Source organism: Rhodotorula paludigena, assembly GCF_050403205.1.
Source record: "Rhodotorula paludigena JCM10292 DNA, Rt_paludigena_JCM10292v1_ctg3, whole genome shotgun sequence".
Taxonomy (NCBI): Eukaryota; Fungi; Basidiomycota; class Microbotryomycetes; order Sporidiobolales; family Sporidiobolaceae; genus Rhodotorula; species Rhodotorula paludigena.
This window is the reverse complement of record NW_027481455.1, coordinates 47,588-68,142: the sequence shown is the minus strand read 5'-3', so window position 1 is coordinate 68,142 and position 20,555 is coordinate 47,588. Positions and strand designations below refer to the sequence as shown.

Below are 20,555 nucleotides of genomic sequence, written 5' to 3'. Positions count from 1 at the left end.
GTGGACGGAGAGCGGGACCGCGGACGCTTTGCTGGCGCGCTCGACCCGCCGATCGAGGGGCTGCGACGCTTGTAGATGCACTGCGTCTTGAGCTGCTCGCCTGCAAGTCTCCGGGTCAGCGCGGTCGGGTCGTCCATGGGAAGAGGAAGCGGAAGACACGAACAGCGCCTGCACGTCTCGTTCGGCTCTCCTTCGCACTTGAGCTTCTGCGACGCGCAGTTGACGCAAGACTGCTTCCGGTGGCGCGTCTGGATGCTGTGCACCGACGCGGCGTGTCGCACAAGAACGTCTCTACACGCACAAAAAGGTGAGCTGCAGAACCTTGCGCGGTGAGTAACGGGTGCCCACCTCCTCGTGAACCTCTTCCCGCATTCTGTGCACTCGAATGCAGCAGCGGCATCGTCTGTAGCGGCGACGAAGTCAGCTGGACTGCTTCGGAGAGAGGTTGGTGCGAGAGCTGTACGCACGCGTCTTCATGTGACGATTTAGGTGCGCAGCTTTGAGGTACGACCGTGTGCACCCTGCAATCCCGCATGCAAAGCGCTCCTCGGCCGGCGAGTCTGGCGTAGTCGACGGCCGGGGCTGCGACGGTCCCGGATCGCCGCTGCCTTCAGCGAGTGCAGTCGAGGCTGTCGCTGCCAGCCGCGGGTCGGCAGCCCCAGCATGATGCAAGGCCTCGGACATGTCCAGCCTGATGTGTCAGTCGGAGCACAGCGGTGGTGGACATGAGCGAGCCTCGGAGGCGAGACGAGGGGGCCCGCCGGTTCGTCGGGTTTCTCGGGTGGGTCTGCCGAGGTCTCGCATGCCGCTTTCTCGCAGTCGATCGGCGGTCGGGCACGATTTTGCAAGAGCACTGGCGAGGCTGACGAGCCAAGTAAAGGAGGCGCAGGAAGAGACCAAGTTTACGGCATTGTATGAGTGCTGCTGTCCTCTCGAGAGCACGCTATTCGGCAGACCAACAAATCTGCAGACATCAAATCACAGACAGATACGACCATGAACAACGAGGGACGGATAAACGAGATAACGACGAAGAGAATGCCCATCAGGCGACGATATTGCGTTGTTCCAGGCGCGAAAATTGTCGTAGTAGCCTCGACAAAGCCTTGTCAGCTCAGACAGTTGCGAGGAAGCCAGTCTTGCGCCAGGCCTGCAGTGGTCGTTGCGTCAGTTGCGCTTCGGGTGCAGATCAAGGAAGACACCATCGACTCGCCTCGACATACTTCGCCATGAGCGATGCGTCAACGACAGGTGACTCGCGCAGGCTCTTGCTCGCAGCGAGCGTCTTCTGGCAGTCGAGAGCCCTACGCGGGACGGAGGCCGCCGGCGTTGCGGCGGGCTTGTCGTACTTGGATTCAAAGAAGTTGAGCAGTTTCTGCGGGCACGCCAGATCAGCCACCGACTCACAGCACAGAACTCTCAATCTGGCTGAGGCGTACGATCGTTGGGTTGGCAACCGGATCCTGAGGACCCTGTCGCAGACGGTCGACCCACTCTGCAGGCGGGAGACGCTCGAATTGCATGCCCGTTGCGGCGAGGGCATCGAGGATGTCCGAGAAAGGCACGAGGCGGGGTTGCAGCACTGCATATTGGAGAGGTTTCAGAACACGATCTCTTCGAGCGAGAGTCGGCAGGAAGACGCACCATGCCAGCACTGCGAGGTGCGCGGTGAAGGCGCCTCGGCAACGACCAGGTCGTAGATCGTGGCGGCTGCGCAGTCGACTGGCAGCCAGCTCGGTGTCTACAGTGATCGAGTAGTCAGCAAGACTCTTTAATTGAGAATAGGCGAGCAGGGAGCGTACCTCCTGCAGTTCCGGAAGCGCATGCAATGTGTCGCCCGCCTTGAACATGAGCGACACCGCCTCCGTCTATTTGCGCTGAACGTCAGCTTGCCGTCAAGAGAAGTATGGCGGCCGGCGCGCACCTCGTTCCAGCGTCCGTCGGTGGTGGAACCAACCATCTGCCCGACGCGTAAGACAACCGCGCGGACGGGCGTCGTCTCGCTAGCGATCTGGCACAGCTTCTCGGTGACCCACTTGCTGCGCGCGTAGCCCATGCCTGCCAGCTCAGGGTCAGCGTGCGACCCCACGAGCAAAGAAACGTCGAAGCATACCCTGCGCGTAGTTGGGGTCCTCCGTCACAGCCTCGGGAACGTCTCCCGCTCCTGCGTACGCCGCCACGGCCGAGACCGACGACGCAAAATAGAAGGCGGCGAGCTTGCGTGAGCTGAGGCAGAGGTTGATGAGGTTGACGGCCCCTCGGATGTGCGGCTCGAACGAGGCGATGCTCAGGTTAAAGTTGACTTGCCACGCATACTGCACGCGCGAGATGAGCACGAAGTCTCCAGAAGCGAGAAGCAGGCAGAGCGCACATGGAGAACCACCGTCACGTCCGATTTGATCTCCTCGAAACGGTCCGGCGACAGTCCGAGGCGGTCCTGCGCGAAGTCGGCCGCGAGCGCAACAATGCGCGAGTCGCCGTTGCCAGGTAAACCCTTCTCCTCCAGCGAGGCGCTGATCCTGGCGGCAGCTTCTGCATCATCCTTGGCGCGCACAAGAGCGTAGACCTTCTTGACCTCTCCCTTCGACAGGAGCTGGCTGAGCTGATTGGCGCCGAGCGAGCCCGTCGCGCCCGAGAGAAGAACAACCGAGGCGGACGGCTGGGAGGTCGCGTCGGGCGGGAGCGTACTCGGCACCTCAAACTGCCGGTACTTCTCGACGAGGTCGCCCATCTGCTCGACCTGCGAGCGCTCAGCGACAGTCTCGCCCTTGGCAAGAGCGACAAGGTAGGTCGCCACTCTGTGATTGAGAAGAATGAGTCTTGGTCAAGTGCAGAGTCCAGAATTGACACGCACAAGTTCGCCGTTGGCTGCTCGAAGACAAAGTTCATCGGAAGCTTCTTGCCGCCGAAGTCGAACTCCTGTTAACGGCGTGACAAGGTCACTAGCCGCTCGATGTTAACGGCAAGCACAAGACGCACCCTCTGCAGAGCATTCCGGATGCGTGTCGCAGCGAGCGAGTCGAGGCCGAAAGCGAAGAGATCCGTGTCGAGGTCAAGCCCTTCGGCAGACTTGGCCACCGACGCAACGAGATCGAGAATGTAAGAATGCATTTCCGAGATTGAGCCGACCTTGCGCGAACCGCCCGAGCCGCCTTCAAGGTCCGAATACGCTGTAGGTCCAGATCGGACGGGTCAGTTGAAGAACAGGCTGAACAGGATGATGAAGCTGGAGCGACCAACCCTTGTCAATCGTGTCCTTGAACTCAACGTACACCTTGCGGCGGATGAACGAGCCCTTGTCGGCGCGCGGAACGACGGTGTCCGACGGAAGGAAGACGAGCATCTCCTCGGTCAGGCGCGAGTGCGTCGGCGCCTCCGAGTTGGCAAGCTCGACCGCCGGCATGACCATCTTGACAAGCTCGGCGCGCGGCGTTTTCGGGTCAACCGTGTCAGAAAGGATGACGAGTGCGCCCGTCTGCGAGCGCTCGACGCCGAAGACGATGGCGTCCTTGATGTAAGGCGACTCGCCGCGGAGCGTGAGCTCGATCGGGACGGGATTGACCTTCTCGCCCGTGACCAGCACAAGCGTGTCGTCGACGCGACCAACAAATTTGTATGCTTCAAGCGTCGGGTGCTTCACGAACAGATCGCTCGTTGCATACGAGTTGTCCGGGCGGTTGTTGACGACCTTCCCGCGCCAGCCGTCGAGCACGATTGCTTCGTACACGCCCGGCGCGTGCTCCTCAAACTTCAGGAACGGCTTGAGGAGCGCGGGCGGGCGATTGTACGCCCACTCCTTGTCGGTCTCGTAGTCCCGGAACGAAGTCATGAGCTGTCCGACCTCGGTCGCACCCTGTAGAATAGCACCATGAGCATGCGCACTCGCAGAAGAGACGGGTTCAGACATACGTAGTGCCCGGCAAGTCGCACGCCCGCCTCAACGAGACGGTCGCCGAGTTCTGTCGGCATAGCGGAACCGCCGAACAGGCACAGCTTGAATTTGCGCAGCGTCTTGATGCCGGCTTCGTTCTCGCCGAGGAGCTTGTAGACATACGGGACGCCGAATAGCGCCTCGACCTGGACCTGCGGTTGATCGAGAATGGCCATCACATTCCTGTGTGAAGCAGCACGTGAGCAATGCGCGAATGCGCGTAAGTAAGAGGCACGCACGGTGTAGTGAGCGGAAGGTCGCTAGCCGGGAAGAGCCAGAGCGTCTTGACCGAGTAGATCGCGCGCCAGAAGCACGAATGGCCGTGGTTGTGGTAGAGCGGGAGCGTTGTAAAGCCGCACAGACCGAAGTTGGTCGCAACGTTGAATGCGGTCGAGGCGTGCGTAATGTAGATAGGCTTGGGATGGCCGGTACTGCCGCTCGAGTGGACGATAAACGCCGTCAACGGTCCTTCCTCTTCGGGCGAGAGGGCGACCTGGTAGGCCCGCGACGACGTGTACGCCATGATGGCCTTGTCGCCGTAGACTGACGAGCTCGCCAGCGGGACAATCTCGAACGAATGATCGTCGGCGGCGAGAGCGCGGCTCTCCTCCGCCACTGGCTGGTAAACCGATGCCGTGAAGAGGTAGGACGCCTTGGTCGCCTTAAGTAAGTGTGCGACTGCGGCAGGCGAGTTGTTCGGCGAGATCACTGTGAAGAGGGCAAGTCAGTGTGCTGTTCGCGCCTCCTCGGCCCGCACTCAAGCAGTCCTGCGCCATACAGAAAGACGTACGAAGCACAGCATAACCGATGCGGGAGAGAGCCATTTCGCTGATCGCATCTGGAAGGAGAGAAACGTCAGCACGTCTGTCGGGGGTAGCGTCGTTCGAGCTCGTGCTCACAGTCGTAGCCCGATGGCGCAAGTAGTGCACAGGTGAGCTTCGAAGCCGCATCGCCTCGTGCGCGGGGCGGGATGACCGTGGCGTAGAAGCTGGCGAGGAGGTTGGTCGCGGCCTCGAGCTCTCGGTAGACGTAGTTGCGGACGCTGCCGTCCTCGCCCGGGACTCCCAAGACCGGGACATCTGCAGAGCATCCTGTCAGCAGCTCCAGCAACCAGCGCACGGCGAACAACAAGCGCACCAGGGTACTGCGCCGCGCGAGTCGGGAGGATCTCGCTGACGGAGGAGAAGGTCTCGCCGTACGAGTCGGCGCGCACGGGCATGTTGTGTGTGCTTCAGGGGTGTTGCAGCGCCAGAAAGAGTCGCCCGACCATGCTGCAACGTTGGAAGCCGGTGCAGGGTGGATTGCCCGAGAGCAAGCGGGGGCGCCGTCGGGCCTCGGCGCCCCTCTCTCCGGGCCGTGTACACGTGTCTGGCGAACCCACCGGCCTGCCCGCGCCCACCTCCGCAGCGTCGGCCTCCCTGCGAAGTCCGCTCGTCGCACAAGGTCGCTTGCTGGCTTCTCCCTCTCCTCCTCCACCAAGACACCTGCACAAGAATGCCTCACGCAATTGCTCCTCCTGCTTCCTTCACGCTCAACACGGGAGCTGAAATCCCGTCTGTCGGCCTCGGTACGCTCGTCTCGTGCACTGATAGCGAACTGCGTCTGACTTCCGCTCTCTCACCGCAGGCACCTGGCAGGCGCCCCCAGTTCGTTCCTCTCTCTCGGCTAGGGATACTCTGTGCCGCCTGACAATCCGTTGTCCCGCAGGGCCAAGTCGCTGCTGCTGTTGAACACGCTCTGAAGAGCGGCTACCGCGTGCGTTCCTGCCTCCGTTCTTTTTCCGTCTCGCACCGGCTGACAAGTTTGTCCTGTGACGCAGCACATCGACGGTGCGCTTATCTACCAGAATGAGGCCGAGGTCGGCGCCGGAATCAAAGCATCGGGCATTCCGCGTTCGGAGATCTTCCTCACGTCTAAGCTGTACGCGTGTGTTTTCCGCCCTCCGTGCATCTCCTCGTACTGACCACTCTTTGCTGGCTAGATGGAACACCTACCACGAGTCGGATGCCGCCGTCGAGGCGTGCCTCGACGAAACGCTCGCATCGCTCGGCGTCGACTACCTGGATCTCTACCTTATTCACTGGCCCGTCCGCCTCGTCTCGAACGAGTCGTCAAAGCTGCTTCCTGTGAACCCAGATGGCTCGCGCGCTGTCGACCGTGACTGGGACATGAGCAAGACGTGGGCGTCAATGGAGAAACTGCTGAGGACGGTACGCCCTCTTTGCGCACTTCATGAGCGGCTCGACGCCCTGACCTGACGGATGTTTCATGCGCTGTAGGGCAAGGTGAAGGCAATCGGCGTCTCGAACTGGTCGATTCCTTATCTCGAAAAGCTCAAGGAGAAGTGGACGGTTGTGCCTGCCGTCAACCAGGTGCGTCTGCCTCTCTTGCGGTCCCTTCGCAGTGACATCGAAATTCGACATCCGCAACAACATCGAGTTCTGACATCAACTTCTCGCAGGTCGAGCTTCACCCTTTCAATCCGCAGCACGAGCTGAAGGCGTGGTGCGACGAGCACGGCATCTTGATGGAGGCGTACTGCCCTCTCGGCTCTACCAGTGCGTCCTCTCGGTTTGCTCAACCCCTGGAAAGTCGGGCAACAACCGTGCAGAACTCGCTGACCACGTCTTGGCCTCGCACAGACTCGCCTCTCTTGTCCGACCCCGAACTCAGCGCCATCGCCGCCAAGCACGGCGTCTCGCCCGCCACCATCCTCATCTCGTACCAGCCCCAGCGCGGCATCGTCGTCCTGCCCAAGTCGGTCAGCGCAAGCCGCATCGAGTCGAACCTCAAGGTGCGTCGTCTCGCGGACCTTCCCAAATTGCAAAAAGCGAAAGCTAACTGCGCCGCTTTTCAGCTCATCACGCTCGACGATGAGGACATGGACAGGCTCAACTCGATGGCTGCCAAGGGCAAGCAGCAGCGCGTCAATACTCCTCTGTTTGGATGGGACCTTGTACGTTTTTCGTATTTCGAACTCTTCTCGCGTGCGCCGTTCCCTGCAGCGCTGACGTAACCTCCACCGTCAACAGGGTTTCGATGACTGGTATCCTGAGCAGGCAAAGGAGAAGCTTGCTCGCGGCGGGTACAATCAGAAGTGGTAGACTTTTCGCATTTGTTTCTGTAAACATCGTTTTCAAATTCCGACAAGCGACAGCACAGGGCCGAACGTACTTAAGGGCAGAAGCGCGAGCAAGCTAGGAACGTCCTTTGCGCCGCGAGCGAGGACAAGCGTGGAGTGCTGCAAGAAGACCTCGCCTGTGACAGCTTGACCGTTTACTCGGGCACGCGTCGTGCCTGTGCGGTGCTCTCTCACTCTCTCAGCTGCTCTCGGATGGGATTCGTATTGCGCGGCGAGACATGAAACAAGGGCATGAAAGAGAGGGTGCGTCCTAGGCCAGCTAGAAGAGGAGAAAGACAAGCCGAGTCGTGACGGGCGTGCAAAAGGCTAACAGACGGAGAGAAATCGAATTGAGAATGGGAGATGAGCGTGAAAAGCGAAAGTGGCCAAAGCGAAAGTGGCGGACCGAGGCGGCACTGGGAGGAAGGCTACGTGGGGCGGTCAGGCGGCTGTGATGGTCCAGAGCTGGCCCTGATCGGTCTGCAAGTAAAGAAAGCACGACCAGTTAGTCTCAAGTGATGTGGGAGCGGCTACGAGTGGGCGCACCTTGTCCCACAAGCTCAGCTTGGTCGAGATATACCCGCCAGCGGTCGTGACCGACTCGTGAGCGATTGCGCGGGTGGACATGTCCTGGACGAGCTCGGCTTGTCAGTCCTGGAGGTACGGAGAAGCGGAGACAGACGGCGGTGGCGCACCGAGAGGTGGTCGACCGCGATGATGTGGTAGGTCTGCGCGGACCGCCTGCCCATGCTCCTGGCAACTTCGGCATGGTGGCGGTCCCTCCTGACCCTACGCATCTTCTTGGAAGCGCTGTCGTGGTCCGCCCGGTACGCTGCGAGGTCGCTCGCGCACTCGACATGGCCTGCTTGGGTCACATAGTCCGGGTGCGCATCGAGCCACCAGCCGGGGTGGCGGCACACCCAGGTCGACTGGTCCTGTGGGACGACAGAAGACGTGTCGGCGAGCGAGACGTCGATCGTCGTAGAGGTCGTGGTCCAGTATCCCAGCTTGTCATACGAGGCTTGCGCAGCGCTGACGGACGTGGCAGACGAGCTCGAGGCGGCTACGGGTGCAGCACTGCTCGAAGCGGCCGCCCTCGAAGCGGAGGAAGAAGCTGCCACGGCAGCAAGGACAAAGTTGTCGGCGAAAGAGGCGGTAGAAGAGGGAGTCGCCGTCGGGGTGGTGGAAGTTGAGCTCGAGTCGGTGGACGCAGACGAGGTGGAGTCATCGGCAGGGAGGATGTACCACCTGTGCATTCGTTTGACATTTGAGCTGAGTCCTGGCCGACGCGGCTTCGAGAGACGCACCACTGCTTTGTCTTCTCGAGCGTGCTCGTCCCGCTCAGCACGCCCGTCCCGACCGTGCACGCGTAGCTCACGGCCGCATGGTCGACGCCGCCGTCGGTGTCTGCGTCCCACTGCGCCGAGGCACACTTGTTGTTGCCGCCCGAGAGCCGCGCCGCCGAGCCGAAGAACTGCGCCACGCGCGATACGGGTTAGCGATGCTCTGCCAGGGTGCGGGACAGGTGCTCGACGCGCGCGGGCATCGAGGAGAAAGTCGGGAAGCAGAAGAGAGAGAGAGCTGCGCACGCACCTGGACGGCAAGCGCCTCGCCTTCGTCGGCGTCGACCGGGTAGAAGTCGGTCGTGTCGCTCGAGCGCGAGAACGACAACTGTTGGCCCGTCTTGACATTCGTAAAGACGTAGTTGCCCGCGCCAGAGAGCGTCGACGCGGACGCCTGCGGTGCGCAGCACAGGCAGGACAGACGGACGCGTCGAGGTCGCGCGCGCGAGAGTGATGGGTGCCGAAGCACCGGGGAGTCATGAGCAGACAGAGTCAGCTGTGCAAGGGTGGGAGACTGGAGTACCGCGAGCGAACGAACGCACGAGGATCTCGGCGGCCTCGATGGCGTTGTCGATGATTCCGCCCGCCCGCACAGCGGCAACGAGCGACGCGACGAGAGCGACTTTCACGCAAGAGTGGCGCATCCTACCTGTTCGCGTCGACCGATTGGCGCGGTGTCGAGAGAGAAAAGCGAAGCAAGGGGTGCTCGGTGTTCTCGCACGCGGGCGAGATGCGAATGAGCGTCGAGAGGTTGGCTTGGAGCGCTGCGAGACGGACGCCGGGTCGTCACGCGCGAGGGTATAGCACAGCGAGCAGAGCAAAGGAGACGAAGACAAAGCGAGGACCGAGACGCGAGCGCGACGAGACGGGCAGCGCAAACACCGGGGAAAGCGCAGCACCTCTGGCATGCGTCCCGAATTGGTCCCTGCGGATGGGGACTGCGCAGGCGGTGAATTTGCGCGTGCTGGATTGACGACCGCTCGCGTGTGCCAGAGAAGCCCGAGGCCCTTCGTCCTGGCCGAGCAGTCGGGCCGTTTGGCTGGAGAGCCGAGACCGAGAAGGTGAGGCCAAGGGGCACAGCGGAAGCGGTTGGGCAGATCTGCCTCGCTGTCAGCATGCAGGAATGATATCGCGAGTCAGAGAGTCGCAGCCTGCGGGTGAGCAGCGGTCAACGCGCTGAAGAAAGCCACGCAGCACGAGTAGGGAAGAGAGCGAGTGACTGAGGTGGGGCTACGCGTGAGGGTAATCGGAACGACGAAGGCAGAGGGGTATCTGAGCAGAACAGCGAGCGAGGAAGAAGGAAGGCGTATAAGAAAGTACGAAAGGGTATCTCGAGGGACGGGAAAGGCGGAGTGCCAGGTGAGGGAAGGAAGTTCGGCGAGACGGGACCAGCCCGCCCCACGTGCGCCTTTAGGCGCGGCAGCAGTCGGACACGAGCGTGTCACGATCAGAGCCTGTGCCCGGGGACGGCCCAGAAGATGACGGTGAGGACGGCGACGAGGACGGCCGAGAGGAACGTGACCCAGAGCGCGCGGCCGAATAGGAGCTTGCGGACGTAGGGCTCGCGGATGCCGATCGTGCGGAAGGGCGTCTGTCGAGCGTGCGATGAGGCGAGGTCGAAGAGGAGAAAATCAAGGAGAGAGCCTTGTCAGCTGAGCGTTGCAGGAGGGGACGCGGCAAAGACGCACCGTCTCGCTCAAGCCCATGAAGACCATGAGCGGGTCGAGGTCGTACGCGTGTGCGACGATGTTGACGATGGCGACCGTGAAGGGGAGGATGACCTGCAACAGCGGGTCGGCGAAGAGCGAAGTCAGTGTCGGTGCGCGGGGAGCCAGGCCAATGACCAGAGCGAGAACAAGCAACGCACCCACAGGCGGCGGACTTTGGGCTTGGCGTCGAGGAAGATGAACGCAAACGCGGTCGCGAGTGCGGCCCAGAGCGCGACGAGGCCGAGGACGAGCCTCGCGATGCCGCTGACGGGCGTCAGGTTGCCAAACGCCTTTGCGCGGAGGAAACGCGGGAACGAGTCGCCCTCCATCGAGCGGTACACAAACTCCTTTTGCGCGTGAAACATGTCGGGCACCTGGGCCTGCGCGGCCGCCTCGCGGTCGTAGTCCGGGTGCGAGACGGCCGGGAGCTGGCTCGAGCTGAGCGGGAACTCGGTGATGCGCAGCGAGGGCGGGAGGTAGATCTCCTTGTCGGCGCCGGGCATCAGGTACATCGAGTAGAGGCGCTCGGCCGACGCGATGAGGTCGTTGCGCCGGATCGGGTCCTTGCGGTGGATGATGGGCTGCACCTGCGCCGTCGACTGGCGCTTGCGCCGCCTGCTCGCAGCCTTTTCGTCTGCGGACGAGGGATCCTGGTCGTGCGGGAAGAGCGCCTTGAGCGTTGGCGACATTGGGTAGGCGGGATGGGGCGTCCCCGCCGGCCGCGGCGACGGCGTGCGCAGCTGGTACCGCGCCGCGTCGCGGTCGGCGTCATCTGGCGCCGCGAGGTGGTCGCCGCCGCCGCGCTTCTCGTCGTCGGCGCCGTCGCGGAAGCTCGTCTGATCGGCCGACGGCGAGCCCGTGAAGGCCGAGGGCGGCGAGTCAGCGCGGGCGTAGCGCTCGCCGTCATAGTCTGAGCTCGAGGCGTCTCCGCGGCGGATGCCCGTCACGTTGCCGTAGATGCTGCCGCGGGTGCGCGCGTAGCGGTCGTACTGGGGCCAGTCGTCGCGGATGAGCATGCCCGAGCGGCGGACATCGTTGAAGTAGGCGCGGCCTGCGGGTCGGGCGCGTGAATGGCAGCTCGCATCGGGTTCGAGAAAGAGAGCAAGCGCACAGAGGTTCTCGTGGGCCTGGACGTCGAGCCAGAAGTCGAGCGAGTCCTCGGACCCCTCGCGCTGGAGGAAGAGGTAGTAGCAGTAGAGGTCGACGGGGGGTTTGGTGCCTAGAGGGGAGACGAAACAGCGTCAGCTCGACGGTGACGAGCGCTGCAGGACGGCACGAGGGCTCACTGCGGCGGAGGACTTCTGCGAGGGAAGGGAGGCGGTTGCGCGGAGGCTGCTGGCGCGCACGAGGAGCCATGGTTGCGGGAGGAGCGGCGTAGGTGTCTGTGGGTCAAGTGTGAGCTCTCTCGGGTGCAAGCAAGCCCTCTGGGTGCAGTCAAGGGTCGGAGGTGCGCTGAGCGTTCCTCGACGCGGGGCAGGGACGCCCTCTGCCTTGACCGGCCAGAGTCGCGTCTGGGTCTGGACGAGGGTAGGCTTACGGTGGTGCTCAAGAGTCTGCGCGGCGACTCGAGGGCGTTGCGAGGGCGTTTGGCGAGTGTTTGATGAGACGGCGACGACGGGGAGCAAGCGCGGCGGCAGCGCCAGGGAGCGGCGTTCTGAGTGGGAGCGGGTCGACGACTGCTGGCTGTGCACGCTGGCACTCTGCTCGCCTGTCCGGAGTTGGCGGACCCGACTTGGAGACGACGGACCCCGCGCCCGCGTCCAGCTTCCGTGCTTCCCCTCGTCGCCCTTGGCTCCTGCCACCGACCGAGCACTGCAGCCGAGACTGCAACCTGAGCCTCGTGCTGGTAGCACGCTCACTCGAAGCCCAGCTACCGCGCGCCCTCTCGCTTGGGTCTTCCCCTCCGCCGCGTACTCGACTTGGCGCGCTCTCTCGCTGGACATTCCAGACAGCTGCAGCTACTGGCCCGTCAGACTCGGCGTAGACTGGTCTCGCGCTCCCCATCCCTTGTCCTCGAACCACGCTGGTTCCGTTCCAGCGCCTCTCTCCCGACGCTCCCGCACCTTGCTCGTGGTTTGCTCGCCGCCGATTGCGCTTCATAAGCAGCTGCTGTGCCTCGCGCCCTCGTCGCACTGTACAGTCTAACCTGACGGCCGTCGCACCCCCTCCTGCACCCCCTCCTGCGACTGCACCTGCACTCGCACCTGCACCCGCACCCGCACACGAGATGATGCACGCACCAGGCGGAGTAGGAGGCAGCGGCGCAAGCACCGTTGTGCGCGAGAACGAAGCTCTGGGAGAAGACGAGGAGGACGAATTGCCGGATGGGAAGGGCCACCGGCGCACGAGCGCGAAGCGAGGACGCGCCGACGGTGACGTGCCGAGCTCGAAACGTCGCATGAGCTCGCGCAACGACGATCACGACGGAGCTGGAGGCGTGGGCGGAGGAGGAGGAGGAGGGTCTGGCCAGGCCGCGAGCGGGCGCTACTTGGCATCGGACGGCCGCCGACTGTCGAGCCGCATAGGAGGACGGGAGGGCGAGGCTTCGGAGGGCGGGACGGTGCAGCGCTCTCGCAAGACTGGGGCTCCCGAAGAGGTGCGTGCCCCCCTTTACCACGAGTACAGCCCCCTACTCACTGTGCCGAGCGTCACAGCCCGTCAGCCTCGTTGCAAGGTGGTCATTGCTGCCCTTGACATCTCGCAGCACTCGCATTCTCGTGCCGTACTCAGCCTTCAGAGCCTGTCATCCCGCAAGCTGCGACGAGCTTCGCTGACACACGGCGAGGTCCACACAGCTTGCAGCTCTTCGACAAGCTCACGCGCCTGCACACCGGGTTCCACATCGTTCATAACGATTTCGCGCCGCGCAACACGGTCGTCGACGAGGCGGGCGAGGTGCACTTGATTGATTTCGCGCGATCGGCGACGGGCCACGACTGCGATGGACAGTGCGCGGAATTGGCCTTCGCGCGCAAAGAGCTGGGCTTGTGAGAGCCGATCTGGGTTTCGATCTCGGTTGTTGTAGACTCGTATCCGTGCCGTTGTTGCCCTATCGCTCGCATTGCACATTCCGTTCTGTGTCGTCTTCCCGAGCGATCTCTGCCACGCCATCGAGCTTTGCACGCAGACGCTTGGCCTCTTCCATTTGCACGACTTCCGCTCGTCGCAGGTTGTGCTCGTATCTGCATCCTCGTCTCGCCTGGTTTGAGAGAGATGCTTCGCCCGACGCTGCTCGTACTGCTCGGAGCAGCCCTTCCAGCCCTCTCCGCACCCCCGCAGCTGCACTTCTCGCTCTCTTCGTCCCCGTCCGCCCCCACCTCGGCCCTCGCCTCGCACGCTCCCGACCTCGGCACGCGCCTCGCGAGCCTGCCGATCGAGCACCGCACCCAGCTCGATGCACACCTCGCAGCCTTCCCTGAGCGCCGCACCGTCTGTCTCGCGGCGGACGAGTGCGTTGACATCTCGGAGGGCGAGAAGGCCCTGCTTTCCCTCGTGGGCAAGCGCTTCGTCGACGTGACGGACCATGCGCCTGCAACACTGAGCAGTGCGGGTGCGGCGTGCTCCTATTCGAGCGGCGGGTACAGGCGTGGCTGACTCTGCTCCTCTTCCGCTCGCAAGTTGGCAAGGACGACTATCCCTCGACGATCCGATACAATGCGACCATTCTCGAGCCGCTCTTCAAGCGCATAAGCATCCCCTTCATGACCGACTTGTGCGCCTGCCGTCTTTGCTGCCGTCGGCTCGTGCGGTCGCGCTCACACTCACCCACTCTTTCGCGCACGCAGCCTCGGCAACTTCAGCAACTTCTTCAACCGCTACTACCGCTCCGAGTACGGCGTGCAGTCGCAGAAGTTCCTCCTGTCGCACCTCAAGGAGGTGAGCCTGTCTCGTTGCCCTGACGCGTACGCGTTACGCGCACTAAAGTCCCTCCCGCGCAGCTGCACGACACGATCAACCCCTCCGCGAACGTGACCTTTCACGAATTCAAACACTCGACCTGGGACCAGCGCACGATCATTCTCCGCTGGTCGCCGTCATCTCGCTCCGCTGCCGCCGCTGGCCCCGTCCTCATGACGGCGCATCAGGACAGCACAAACTCGCTCCCGTTCCTGCGCGCGCCCGGCGCAGACGACGACGGCTCGGGCACGACGGCGCTCGTCGCGCTCTTCCGCGCGCTCCTCCTCGCGCGCTGGGCGCCCCTCGAGCGCCCGCTCGAGCTCATGTGGTTCTCGGCCGAGGAGGGCGGGCTGCTGGGCAGTGGAGAGGTCGCGAGGAAGTATAGGGAGGAAGGGAGGAAGATCAAGGGGATGTACCACATGTGCGTGAGCGCAGCGCGTTCTTCGGCGTTGTCTTGGGCGTTGTTCTAGCTCGTACCGGGTAAGCTGATTTTCACTTGTGCTGCACTCCTCTCCTTTACAGGGACGTTGTCGGCTACGTCAAGCCCTCGACGACGCCCTCGATCGGCCTCATCACGGACGGCGTCTCGCCTTCGCTCACGGCATACCTCGCGCGCCTGATCCCGCACTTCTCGCGCCTGCCCGTCGCCGAGACGCAGTGCGGCTACGGCTGCTCGGACCATGCAAGCTGGGACAAGAACGGCTTCCGCGCGGCGTGCTTGAGCGAGGGGAAGTTTGCCGACTCGAGCCCGTAGTGCGTCTCCCCCTTCTCTCTCCTCTTGTTTGGCTGCGCTGCGTCGCCCGCTTTGCGCTGACGTAGAGTGCGAGCAGCATGCACAGCACGCGGGACGTGATGACCGACCCGGCCTTCTCGTTCGAGCACATTGCCGAGTTTGTCAAGGTCGGACTCGGGTTCGCACTCGAGCTGGCCGGATGGGACGAGCCGTCGAAGGAGTAGAGGAGAAGCTCGGGCTATCCAGCCGTCATGTACACAAGAATCGATTGCACTGCTGTGCTGCTGTTTGCTCAGCTGACCCTGCGCTGGCGTGACTTGTGACTGCGGTCGCTCGGCTCGTACCTCCTTGGAGCTGCTTATCCTTCTTTCGCATCATTCTACGCCCTAATTTGCTCAAAGTCTCGTGGACCTGCGGCTCTGCTGCCCAAGACCTGATCAGTGAAGGTCAATGGCTTGCTTCGGCGCGCCACTGAGGAAGCTTGCACATCGTGCACTTTTTCGCCGACCGACTTGGCGCGATCGAAGCAGCTGCCAACCTCCGCAGCTCTAGCGGCGCCCTCTGCACATGTTCGAGTGCAAGCAAGACCCGGACAGCCGACGAGAAACGTAGAAAGAAGCAGGACTTTGGCGAAAATGCATTCTCGAGCCTGTCAACCCCGTCAAGCGTCGCTGTATCTTCTCGAAGCGCAAAAAGTCGCACTTCTAAAGAGCGGGACAGCGATGTCCGACTTTCAGCGCTCTCGCACCGCAAAGAAAGCAATGATCGTCCCGAAAGCAGTTGTCGGCCAGGGCTTGCTCTCTGCGCGCGAAACGCTCGGGAGGGCGCCTCGGCAGAGAGCTCGAGAACAGAGCGAGAGGCTCAACCGAGCACCACCCTCGAGTCAGCAATGCGAACGGTCGCAACGAGACCTGCTCTTCCGCCGAGACTGATGACAGCTTTCCGCCTTCTGCCTCTTCGGACTGGTGCTGCACACCTGCATGGTCTTGCTACCAGCCTGTCGTTCCGCGCCCCGGGCTCGTGCGACTGTCGCGCGGCCGACAGAGCCGTGCACCGTGGCTCCCCCGCCTGATTTCCGCTCGCGCTTGCAGAGCTTTTCCTGGCTCGCTTCGCCATCTGCGGGGCTCGGGCTGAGTGCGTTCTCCGGCGAGCGCTATCTCTAAGCCCTTCGCTTCTGCTTCACCTCTCTGAGCAGCAACAACTGCGCGCTTGTACAGCCTCGCCCGCGGCCCGCGCTTTCTCCACTTTCGCACGACTCTGCACAGGGCACCGCCCACTCTACTCGGACGCAATGACAGTTGCACCTCGGACCCTCACGCCCCGCGACGTACGCCTTGCCTGCCGCAACGGAACGTGGTCCGAACCTTCGACCGCAGGAGTGTGCGCCGGGTTCGTGCAGGCAAACCTCATCATCCTGCCCGCCAAGTACGCTGCCGACTTTCGCGCGCTGTGCGCGCGCAATCCCGTACCATGCCCGCTGCTCGGCATGACGGAGCCGGGCAATCCGATGGTGCCGGAACACCTCGCGAAGGACTGCGACATCCGCACGGACGCTCCGGCATACAACGTGTACAAGGAGGGCAAACTCGTTGCGACAAAGGGCGACATCCTCGACGAGTGGCAAGACGACTCGGTCGGCGCGCTTGTTGGCTGCTCCTTCTCGTTCGAAGCGGCTCTGATTGCCGGTGGCCTGACACCTCGACAGATCGAGATCAGCCGGAACGTGCCTATGTGTGCGTGATCCATCCTATTCTGCAACGCTGTAACCTGCTGACTCAGGTCCCCTTACAGACAAGACCAAGGTCCCGCTCGCAGCCGCGGGAGGTGAGCCCTTTGCTCCTCTGGCCGCTCCAACAATGCTCGCAGCTCTGACGGCGTTTGTATCGCAGTCTTTACGGGTCACATGGTGGTATCGATGCGTCCCTACCCGCCTTCCGCCATCGAGCGTGTGCGAGACCTCACGCGCCCTTTCGTGCGTGCGCATGGCGAGCCTGTTGCCTGGGGTGCATTGGGCGCTGCCGCACTAGGGATCGACGACCCAAAGGGCCAGAGGCCCGACTTTGGCGGTGTCAGCGAGGTGCACGACGGCGAGGTGCCGGTCTACTGGGGTGCGTCTCCTTCCTTCAGCTTGCAGACGATGATGAATGGCTGATGCCCTGGGGCTCTCAATCAGGGTGCGGAGTCACTCCCCAGCTTGTCGTCATGGACTCGAAGCTACCAGAAGTCGTGATGGGGCACGCGCCGGGGCACATGCTCGTATTGGATATGCGCGACGAGGAGGTCTGCGCGTAGGTCTCGACCGGCCTTCCATCAGGTCTGCAGTGTAGCGTCCACTCCGATCGATCCGCTGCTGAGTGATGTTTGCTCGGATGTCTGTATTGCGCGCTGGGCGGAGAGGCTCGTTTGCGAACTGCTTGACGAGCTCGATTAGTTGCGACGGATCTTGACCGTTGTCGTGCTGATCAAGCGGGTGACACGACTACCATGTGTTGGACTCGCTCCTCTCCGTGCGATTCCTGATATCCTAAGTTGCGCCGGAAAAGCACCGAAACGACGAAGAGAGAACTCCGGTGGGGTCGCCGTTGTTGCGGTCGCAGACTCGCAGAGCTCTGTGACTCTTTCAGGATGCTGCAGTACCGACCCAGTGGTTGCTTGCGCACGGATTCTTGACATGTAGGAAGGGTCACACAGTGCAGAAAGAACACAGAACCAGTCCACTAAGTTTCCATTTGACGTCAACCTCCTCCGCCTGTCTACCAGACATACATGAACGACCAGTGCCGATCACCAGTGACGCCCGCCTTGTCTTGCTCCTCCTTCTCGGCGTCCGTCATGGCCAGCTTCTTGGCATTGCGCGCGCGAAGCAACCAGACGTAGACGCACATCCAGAAGATGGCCCAGACCATGGCGCCAAGCGATACGGCATGGCCGAGCCTATAATACGGACGGTCGACCGAGCGGTACTGCACGGGAAGAGCAAGTAAGCGAGGGTTTTGCCGTTAGAGAGTCCATAGGCGCCTTTAGCTCGGCCCGTCACAATATTGCGCCGCCGCCGAGCAAAGAGTGTTGCTACACGTACAATCTGTCCTGCAATGATACCGCCACAGTTTCCGACAAGCTGCTGAATGCCGATACCAGTCGAGCGCTTGCGAACGCCGGCCGTGTTGGCGGTGCACCAGCTCACGTTGAGACCGACGGCTGTGTAGACGCCCGCTGCACAACAACACAGTCGTGAGAAACCTTTGCTGAGGAGCGGAAAAAGCAGTTGGCAACGGACTGGCGCAGAGGAAGCACGCGAACAGCTGAACCCCCGTGTTGTCCTGGACCGCAATCAAGATGGCGTATCCGATGCAAGTCACGACAGCGGTCGGCAGGATCAAATAGAACCGCATGTCGAACTTGTCGGCCGTGTAAGCGCAAGCCATGTACACAATTGCGGCCCCTACGCAGGCAAGAGCAAGTCAGGAAGGTCAGCAAAATGGCGGTACAGAGGGCACAAAGACGCACAAGCGTAGATCGGGGCTGTCAGCAGCTGCGAGTTGATGGTTGAATAGCCGAGACCGCGAACGATGACTACAAAGAAGGTCGAGGCCCCATACAAAACTAGGAAGTGGCGCAGTGACGGGGAACGGGGCGTCAGCGGCTACTGTCTTTGAAGGTGAGTTGACAGGGAAGTTGCGCTCACCTGTGTCGAAGCCGATCTGCATCAGGCCTGAGATCCAGATCATTGGCTCGGTAAACGCCTTGCGGACCTCGGCCCAACTGAAGGCATCGTTGCCGTTGTACTGCCTCGACTGCACGGTGCGGACCTTGACAAGCAGTTTCTGGCGGTCATTCAGATACCAGGCAGTCTGTGGCGAGTTGGCAATGAAGATAGGGCTGATCAAGCCAATGCCGATCGTGATCGCGCCTCTGCAGCGAGGCGTTTTTCGCGTCAATCGGCCATATTGATCCGCTGTGGACCAGTACAATGACTTACTCAACGATGTACAACCATCGCCAGCCCTCGAGGCCGTGGGTTCCGTCCATCTTGAGGAGTCCAGCGGCTGACAGGATGAGCAGGATCAGCGATTGCGCAACGGCGCGCCACACGAAGCAAGAGCGGACCGATGAGACCGCCCACAACGCCCGCAGTTGCCGCCGAGACTGTAGGTAGAGCAACGGTGAGCCAGAACATTCGCGGCAATCCAGCTGCGTAGGGCGTACCGAACATGTACGAAGTGCGCAGCGCAAGCTCGTCGCGTACGTAGAAGAACGTCAAGAGGAGGAACAAGCACGGCGTGAGGGCGCTCTCGAGGAAGCCAAGCACGAGGCGGAACGCGACGAGTGAGGCGTAGTTCTCGATGAAACCGTTCGCCAGGACGCTGTAGCAAACAAGCCGAGTTTCGTCAGTATTGCTCCCACATGTTGTCAGTGGCGACAGCGGAAATGCTCACATGGCACCCCAGATGACGACGACGGTCGGCAAAAGGATGGAAGGCTTGACCGTCTTCAAAATCGTGGTGAAGAACGGTTCAAAGGTCACGTAGGTTGCGTAGAAGATGGAGGTCGTGACGCTGAAGCAGGCAGAAGAGTCAGATCCGTCAAGCGCGATCGAAGTTGTGACAGCAAGCGCGGATGCACCTTAGACCGTTGGACGGCGCGCCGATGTCCTCCAGCATGCCCCCCGTCGATGCATTACCCAGATTGCTGCGGTCCACTGTGAGCAGAAAGCAGCAGTCAGTGCCAAATTTGACTGTAAGCAACACCTGCTCAAGTCGCAGTGGATAGCCGGAGAGGGTGCCGGCAAGGGAGGACAGAAACAGCAGCTGCGCAGCTGGGGCGAATGACGAGCACTCACGGAACGAGATCAAGTCTGCGTTGTGAGAAAGCGTCAGCTCAAGCCGCACAGAAGGCAAAGAAGATCCGCCACTCACACAGAATGGCAACCATGGGGGCGATGAAGGAGTCCAGCCGGCGCAGCAAGCGCTTCTTCTCGGCAGGACTGATGTTGTACTCGAGCAGCTGCTCATCCGAAGTGTGCTCGTCGATAACTGCGACCGAGTAGGCGATGTTGCCCTCCGTGTCCGCACTCGAGGCGGGTTTCTCACCCTCGTACGGCTTCGCCATCCTGGAGCGTCGCGATGCGGTGCAAGTGCACTTCGTAGAGAGTATCGCAGGGACTCGTGGGCTGTGGCAGCACAACGCAGTGATAAGAGAGAGAGAGTCGTGTGGAGAGAAGAGGCCACGAAGCGAGAGCCCAGAAGGGAGACGCAGCCCGAGCCAGAGACCCCGCCTGAGAGATAGCAACGGCTGGGGCAGCGGGGCGGAGAGCAAGCGCAAGCAGCAGGAGCGGCAGCCGGAGAAGCACTCGACGCCGGCGCAAGGAAATCAGGCGGACCAGGCACACGTGCGTCCGACCCCGCCTCTCCGCGCTCGGAGGGTATCTCAGCGCTCTTTTTAGCTGCACTCGGCAAAGCTGCGCCTATTTGTCCGGCGCCACGGAAGTCGCACGGGAGCGAACATTCCCGCTGGGCGTCTCGCACGAGTCTCGCAGGCGGCAGCTGCAGCGCGAGCACCTCTTCCTGACCGCGTGATCAATGCATGAACTTCATACCAAGACTTCGAGTACTCTGCGAGGATGATCAAGAACGAGAAGTTTGGCACACGAAACTAGCTGGACAAAGAGGGGAGCGTCAAGGATGGAGGAAAAATCAGGAGCTTCTACTGCGCCCCGGAATGGTGGTAGGGCCATGGCGAGGGCATTGCCGTGCTCGTCGGGGCGGCGCCTGAATTGCCAAACAAGCCCAACGAAGCAAACAGGCTCGACGAGTCGAAGGTT

The 20,555-nt window shown here is 62.1% G+C and overlaps 7 protein-coding genes across 7 annotated transcripts; 3 read left to right on the top strand and 4 right to left on the bottom strand.

Moving 5' to 3' along the window:
• Positions 1 to 1,114: 1,114 nt before the first annotated feature.
• Positions 1,115 to 5,150, bottom strand: JCM10292_005075 (uncharacterized protein; the record flags this gene model as incomplete). Its single annotated transcript, XM_076645974.1, has 16 exons — positions 1,115 to 1,150; positions 1,220 to 1,375; positions 1,440 to 1,582; positions 1,645 to 1,741; positions 1,803 to 1,868; positions 1,925 to 2,058; positions 2,114 to 2,315; positions 2,372 to 2,798; positions 2,855 to 2,919; positions 2,980 to 3,170; positions 3,241 to 3,853; positions 3,910 to 4,114; positions 4,171 to 4,639; positions 4,722 to 4,769; positions 4,831 to 5,010; positions 5,069 to 5,150. 16 exons carry the CDS (start codon positions 5,148 to 5,150, stop codon positions 1,115 to 1,117), a joined length of 3,114 nt encoding a protein of 1,037 aa, XP_076508253.1.
• A 275-nt stretch (positions 5,151 to 5,425) lies between these two features.
• Positions 5,426 to 7,035, top strand: JCM10292_005074 (uncharacterized protein; the record flags this gene model as incomplete). Its single annotated transcript, XM_076645973.1, has 10 exons — positions 5,426 to 5,498; positions 5,558 to 5,577; positions 5,639 to 5,686; positions 5,751 to 5,851; positions 5,913 to 6,141; positions 6,211 to 6,303; positions 6,393 to 6,489; positions 6,574 to 6,725; positions 6,789 to 6,887; positions 6,964 to 7,035. 10 exons carry the CDS (start codon positions 5,426 to 5,428, stop codon positions 7,033 to 7,035), a joined length of 984 nt encoding a protein of 327 aa, XP_076508252.1.
• Positions 7,036 to 7,493: 458 nt separating this feature from the next.
• Positions 7,494 to 9,039, bottom strand: JCM10292_005073 (uncharacterized protein; the record flags this gene model as incomplete). The annotated part of the gene is made up of 6 exons (XM_076645972.1): positions 7,494 to 7,532; positions 7,599 to 7,682; positions 7,748 to 8,300; positions 8,360 to 8,526; positions 8,646 to 8,789; positions 8,938 to 9,039. 6 exons carry the CDS (start codon positions 9,037 to 9,039, stop codon positions 7,494 to 7,496), a joined length of 1,089 nt encoding a protein of 362 aa, XP_076508251.1.
• An 803-nt stretch (positions 9,040 to 9,842) lies between these two features.
• Positions 9,843 to 11,460, bottom strand: RAX1 (Rax1p; the record flags this gene model as incomplete). The annotated part of the gene is made up of 5 exons (XM_076645971.1): positions 9,843 to 9,986; positions 10,084 to 10,176; positions 10,263 to 11,155; positions 11,216 to 11,323; positions 11,391 to 11,460. The coding sequence occupies 5 exons, from the start codon at positions 11,458 to 11,460 to the stop codon at positions 9,843 to 9,845; spliced, it is 1,308 nt and encodes a 435-aa protein (XP_076508250.1).
• Positions 11,461 to 12,331: 871 nt separating this feature from the next.
• JCM10292_005071 (uncharacterized protein) lies at positions 12,332 to 14,958 on the top strand (the record flags this gene model as incomplete). The annotated part of the gene is made up of 9 exons (XM_076645970.1): positions 12,332 to 12,700; positions 12,759 to 12,778; positions 12,900 to 12,999; positions 13,384 to 13,654; positions 13,723 to 13,816; positions 13,890 to 13,980; positions 14,043 to 14,422; positions 14,524 to 14,754; positions 14,832 to 14,958. The coding sequence occupies 9 exons, from the start codon at positions 12,332 to 12,334 to the stop codon at positions 14,956 to 14,958; spliced, it is 1,683 nt and encodes a 560-aa protein (XP_076508249.1).
• A 1,067-nt stretch (positions 14,959 to 16,025) lies between these two features.
• Positions 16,026 to 17,026, top strand: JCM10292_005070 (uncharacterized protein; the record flags this gene model as incomplete). The annotated part of the gene is made up of 4 exons (XM_076645969.1): positions 16,026 to 16,467; positions 16,526 to 16,558; positions 16,624 to 16,842; positions 16,908 to 17,026. The coding sequence occupies 4 exons, from the start codon at positions 16,026 to 16,028 to the stop codon at positions 17,024 to 17,026; spliced, it is 813 nt and encodes a 270-aa protein (XP_076508248.1).
• A 461-nt stretch (positions 17,027 to 17,487) lies between these two features.
• Positions 17,488 to 19,843, bottom strand: JCM10292_005069 (uncharacterized protein; the record flags this gene model as incomplete). The annotated part of the gene is made up of 12 exons (XM_076645968.1): positions 17,488 to 17,697; positions 17,814 to 17,947; positions 18,012 to 18,176; positions 18,242 to 18,337; positions 18,420 to 18,646; positions 18,714 to 18,780; positions 18,842 to 18,880; positions 18,941 to 19,098; positions 19,171 to 19,290; positions 19,358 to 19,433; positions 19,575 to 19,589; positions 19,651 to 19,843. 12 exons carry the CDS (start codon positions 19,841 to 19,843, stop codon positions 17,488 to 17,490), a joined length of 1,500 nt encoding a protein of 499 aa, XP_076508247.1.
• Between the last annotated feature and the right edge of the window lie 712 nt (positions 19,844 to 20,555).